At 37.0% G+C, this 5782-nt stretch overlaps 1 protein-coding gene across 1 annotated transcript; it reads left to right on the top strand.

Annotated features, from left to right (window-relative positions):
- Positions 1 to 1210: 1210 nt before the first annotated feature.
- LOC124898714 lies at positions 1211 to 4095 on the top strand. The gene is made up of 6 exons (XM_047412579.1): positions 1211 to 1339; positions 1424 to 1814; positions 1905 to 1995; positions 2290 to 2911; positions 3067 to 3154; positions 3263 to 4095. Exons 1-6 carry the CDS (start codon positions 1211 to 1213, stop codon positions 4093 to 4095), a joined length of 2154 nt encoding a protein of 717 aa, XP_047268535.1.
- Positions 4096 to 5782: the final 1687 nt, after the last annotated feature.

The raw sequence follows: 5782 nt of genomic DNA on the forward strand, positions 1-5782 counted from the left end.
GTATCAAATCATTGCCGTCTTTCTTTTTTACACTCATCTTAAAAGATATTAATAAGTTTTTTTTTTTATATTTTGAGATATAATTTTTTTTTTATTAAATTTTTATTCTATTGATGTGTTTGTAGTTTTTAAAAATAATTACTAATATTAAAGATAAAACGAAATAAAAATTAATTTTATTCTTAGTTTTTAAAATGCTGACATAGGCCCAAAAATGAAGTCCACTTTACAACATGACCCGGGCCATTACGAATTTCTTTTCTATTTCCATTAATACAATGTATATATATATGTGGTAGCTTCTAGAAGAAGGGGGACAATTAAGATATTTTTGGATTTGTATTCAACACACGTTTTCTCTCTCTTAACTCAATTTGAGTTCTGTGTATTTTGCTCTATGTATTTCCATGGCGATATGGTAAAGGGGAAACTTAGCATGGTATCAGAGCCAAGTTCTGAGATCCTCTCGTCGTGATCTATCTTCCGATACTACCCGTGAAGGATTTCGTCGGAGATTTTTTTGGTGACTTTTCATCTTCCCGACGACATTCAGCAATTTTCAGCAATTTTTTTTATTTTTTTAATCGAAATTGAATGCCTTACTTCTTCAGGCTTCGAAGAAGGGTGGTATCTCTGTTGTTTACATTTTTTTCTATTGCGAATGTTGTGCGTTGGCTGATTTTTTACTGAAATTGTGTTTATCTCACCTTACTCAATCTATAATTGTTTTCTTCGACAAAGCTCTGCCATGTCCACTACTGCTAATAGTACTACTATTGACGGGTTTGAGGAGTTTACCGTTTCCTCAACTCACCCATTTCATTTGCATCCCTCTGATAACCTTAGTTCTCGTCTTGTTTCCCCACCATTTGATGGTTCTGGTTTCATCATATGGAGAAAAAATATGCTCACTGCTCTGTCTGCTAAGAATAAATTGGGGTTAGTCACTGGTACTATCCCAATCCCATTGCCTAATTCTCCATATTTTCCTTTCTGCGAGAGATGCAATAACGTGATTATTGCCTGGATCATTAATTCTTTTTCTCATGAGTTGGCCACCAGTGTCATGAGTTTTGACACTGCGAAGGAGATCTGGGCTGACATTAATGAAAAATTTGGTCAATCAAATGGGACCAAATATATTCAGATTCAGAAGGAAATTAACTCCACTGTCTAAGGTTCTTCCAGTATAGCCTCTTACTTCACACGAATGCGTAGTCTATGGGATGAATTACACTCCTCTTATGTTGGTCCAGTTTGTACTTGTGGTGCATTAGGCAAATTTATTGAACAACAGAAATTGTTCCAGTTCCTGAGTGGACTCAATGATGATTACTCTGTATGCAGAAGCAATATGCTTATGATGCCTACCCTCCCCTCACTTAGTAGTTCAGACTCCATGTTATAACATGTTGAGACACAGAATGAAACTACTCCTCCCATTCCTAGTTTTTCTAGTGATTCAGCTTCCTTTAATACTTTCACTAGTCTACATGGGAGAGGTCCTTCTCAGAGAGTCCACAGTGATGACAGGAGGGGTTTCCTTTACTCTTCTCCTTCTGATCCTAAGAGAGGATACCTACCTTCTTCAGGACCTTATTTGTCTGGTGCTAAGAGGTTCTCTACCTCCATCCTATTGCCTTCACTCTCTTGCAAGTACTGTAAAAAGTCAGGGCATACTATTGATAAGTGTTACAAATTACATGGACATCCCCCAGACTTCAAATTTACAAAAGGGAAGAAAGCTCTAGCCTGTGTGCAGAATGATTTTTCTCTAGTTGATGCCACAGTCTCTTCTCTTTCTCTTACTGAGGGTGATTACAAGTTGTCCAAAGATCAATACCAACATTATCTACATCTTCAGTAACTGAATCCAGGGACCCCTATGTCTGCTGGCTCTGCAGTCCCTGCTGCCATAGATTCTGGTTATGCTCATTTTGTAGGTGTGTCTACTCACCCTGCTGTTACTGCTACTGCTTTCCATGCTTGTGCAGTGTCTTCACTAAGCTCAAATCCTTGGATTCTTGATTCTGGGCTACTAACCACATGACACCACACAAACGTTTCCTTTTTAATCTTCTTCCCCTACCCACCCCTCTTCTCATTTCCTTACTAAATGGGTACAGAGTTAAGGTTTTGTCTACTGGGTCTTTACAACTCAAGTCTGACATTACCTTACATGATGTGCTACTGGTCCCCTCTTTCCAATTTAATCTCATTTCCATCCACAAGCTTCTTATTCAGCTTAAATGTACTGCACTTTTTATTGAATCAACATGTGTATTGCAGGGCCTTTCTCAGACGAGACCCTTGTGTTTTACTTGGTTATCCTTGTGGTAAGAAGGGTTATAAATTGCTCAATCTTTCTTCTCTTTTTATATTTTACTCCAAGGATGTTGTGTTTCATGAGTTTATTTTCCCTTTTTCTTCATCCTCTGTTTCCCAACCCTTTTCTTACTCTCCACCTGTGTATGATGATCCTCTTGTCCTCTCTACACAGTCTCCTTCTGTGGTCCATGATGATCCTCCTATAGTACCTGAGACCACTTTCTCTTCTCTTTCTTCTCCTCCTGTGGTTCATAATGACTCTCCAGCAGTTCCTGAGACCACTCTCTCCTTACCTCTCAGACGGAGTTCTAGAGTTGTTCATCCTCTTCATCATTTGCAGGGTTACATCTGTTCTTCTGTTAAAATTCCTCTTCAAGTCAATTCCAAGATTTCTAGTATTGATTTGCACTTGCATGAGCCTCAATTTTACCAGCAGGCTGCTTCTAATCCTGCCTGGCAAGAGGCTATGCAACAGGAATTTAGGGCTCTTGGTCAAATTATACTTGGGATATTGTTCCCTTTTCTCCTCATAAGAAGGCTATTCCTTGTAAGTGAGTGTACAAGATTAAGCAGAGATCTGATGGTACTATTGAACGATACAAGACTAGATTGGTCATCAGGGGTGATGCTCAGATGGTAGGTGTGGATTATCATGAGACTTTTTCTCCAATGGTCAAATTAACTACTGTTATATGCTTGTTGTCTCTTGCTGCTAAGAACCGTTGGACTGTTTTCCAGCTGGACGTTAATAATGCTTTTTTAAATGGGGACCTTCATGAGGATGTGTTTATGAAGATCCCACCTGGCCTTCAGATTACATCTCTTGGTTCCTCTTCCACTCCCTTAGTTTGCAAACTCAGGAAATCCCTCTATGGTCTTAAACAAGCCTCCAGACAGTGGTTTGCTAAACTGTCTGATGCTTTGTTATCTTGAGGCTACATTGTAAGTAAAAATGATTACTCCTTGTTTACTAAGTCTTCCGGTTCCTCTTTGGTGATTCTTGTGGTTTATGTGGATGATATTTTGCTGGGTGGCTCTGACTTATCTGAGCTAAATGCCCTCAAATCTTTCCTTGATGAATCTTTCAAGGTTAAAGACTTGGGTTCTGTGCATTATTTCCTTGGTTTAGAGGTCACTTCTCACCATTCTGGTTTCCTGATTAATCAGCACAAGTATGCTACTGATTTGTTGGAAGAGTTTAACTGCTCTCATTATACTCCTATCATTGCTCCTTTGGATGCCTATGTCAAACTCACCCCTGACATGGGTGATCCACTGCCTGATCCTTTCATCTACAGGCGTTTGGTTGGGAAGTTAAATTTCCTTCAGCATACCAGACCTGTCATTTCTTTTGCTGTGCAGCACCTTAGTCAATTCCTACAACATCCTTGTGTTCCTCATATGATGGCTGGGTTGCATGTCCTTCATTACCTTTTACATGATCCTGCTCAGGGCATTTTTTTGCCCTCTCATTCTTCAGTTGATCTTACTGCATATGCTGATTCTGGCTGGGCTGCATGCCCTTTGTCTCGCCGATCTGTGACTGGTTATTACATTTTCTTTGGTGGTTGCCCAGTTTCTTGGAAGAACAAGAAACAACCCACTATTGCTCTTTCTTCAGCTGAGGCTGAATACCGCGCTTTACGCAAAGTGGTAGCTGAAGTTATTTGGTTAACTCGTTTATTTGCTGACATGGGACTAACCATTTCTTCTCCTGTGCCTATATTTTGTGACAGCCAAGCTGCTTTACTTATTCCAAGAATCTAGTTTTCCATGAGCGTACCAAGCACATCGAGATCGATTGTCACTATGTCCACGACTGCTTGTTATCTGGTGCTATTTCTCTTCACCACGTCTCGTTTGCTGCTCAGGTTGCCGATAGAATGACCAAGCCTCTTCTCGGTCACGCTCATCTTTCCTATTTGCGCAAGGTGGGAGTTTCTTCACCCACCAGCTTGAGGGGGGGTGTTGACATAGGCCCAAAAATGAAGTCCACTTTACAACATGACCGGGGCCCATTATGAATTTCTTTTCTATTTTCATTAATACAATGTATATATATATGTGGTAGCTTCTAGAAGAAGGGGGACAATTGAGATATTTTTGGATTTGTATTCAACACACATTTTCTCTCTCTTAACTCAGTTTAAGTTCTATGTATTTTGCTCCATGTATTTCCATGGCGATCTGGTAAAGGGAAAACTTAACATAAAATAATGGAGTAAATAATTTGAGATAATTATTTTTTCATTCAGAGCAAATAATTTAAGAGTGAGTGATTAAGACGGGGAAGTAATAATAATGAAACAATGAGTTTAAAATAATTTGCTTTTCGAAATTGAAACAGACAATAGACAATTGTTTCCTACTTTCCTTCGGTGAAGGTCAGACAGCAAGTACCTGTTCACATTACGTAATCTTATTATACATTATAAAGGTAAAATAAACATCTTGGTAGGGATAGTCTCAATGAAACGTGTGAACAAGAAACACATCTATTAGGGATAAAATAGAAATATCTTCAAATTAAGATGAAATTGTACACATCCAAAGTTCTAAACAACTTTTTTCTTTTTGGTATTATTTACACTCTTTACTTCTTAATCAACTGTAAGAAAATAAGTTAAACATACAATATGTTCATATATATGCTTATTCAAAGTAAAAAAAGAAAAGAGATCTTATGTCTTTTTTGATTCTTTCAAATTCAAACGATGGAACCCTCATCTATCTCTCAAAACTTTCATCCTCCTTTCACTGTTTAGACAAAATTACAAAATGCAAATAAAGTACTTATATTTTGAATACATCAAAGGGCAGTGAAAGAGTGATAATTGACGTAAATGAATCGAATAAAAAGACTTTAATACCTTATATTTTAAGTTTTGAATAAGTGCATATTTGCACATATTCCGTTTTAACTTATTTTCTTTGACAGATAATGTAAAAAGAATAAATAATACGTACGTTAAAAATAAGCTTAAGAGGGTAATCATATAAATCTCATATAATTTAAATCGTGTAATTGACAATTTATCTATAGTTTAAGTTTTGTATCTATGCCTTATCCCTATATTTTATTATATTATTTCCTTCGATATAAATCAATTCGATTAGGTGTTTGCTTGGTAGGCTACTTATAAGAGTGAAGGGTCATTTATGATGATGCTACCCAGAGTTCCTTAATATAGCAAATGCAATTTCAGCTGCACATGGAAAATAAATGCCTAGTGTGCCTGATATGTCTTTCTCTTGTATATATTATTCAGGTTTAATTTGTGGTACTTGAATTTTCATATAATTGGCATTTATGTGCCTTTAAAATTTTACTTATAATTTTATACTATATATTCAATTTCTAGGCACTATATATATGTCTAATTTTTTTTTTAATCATATATACGAGAAAAGACTTCCAATTATGTACACGTTTTCGTTTAGAGAAATAAAAGCA

This window comes from Capsicum annuum, chromosome 1 (assembly GCF_002878395.1).
Source record: "Capsicum annuum cultivar UCD-10X-F1 chromosome 1, UCD10Xv1.1, whole genome shotgun sequence".
NCBI classification, from domain to species: domain Eukaryota; kingdom Viridiplantae; phylum Streptophyta; class Magnoliopsida; order Solanales; family Solanaceae; genus Capsicum; species Capsicum annuum.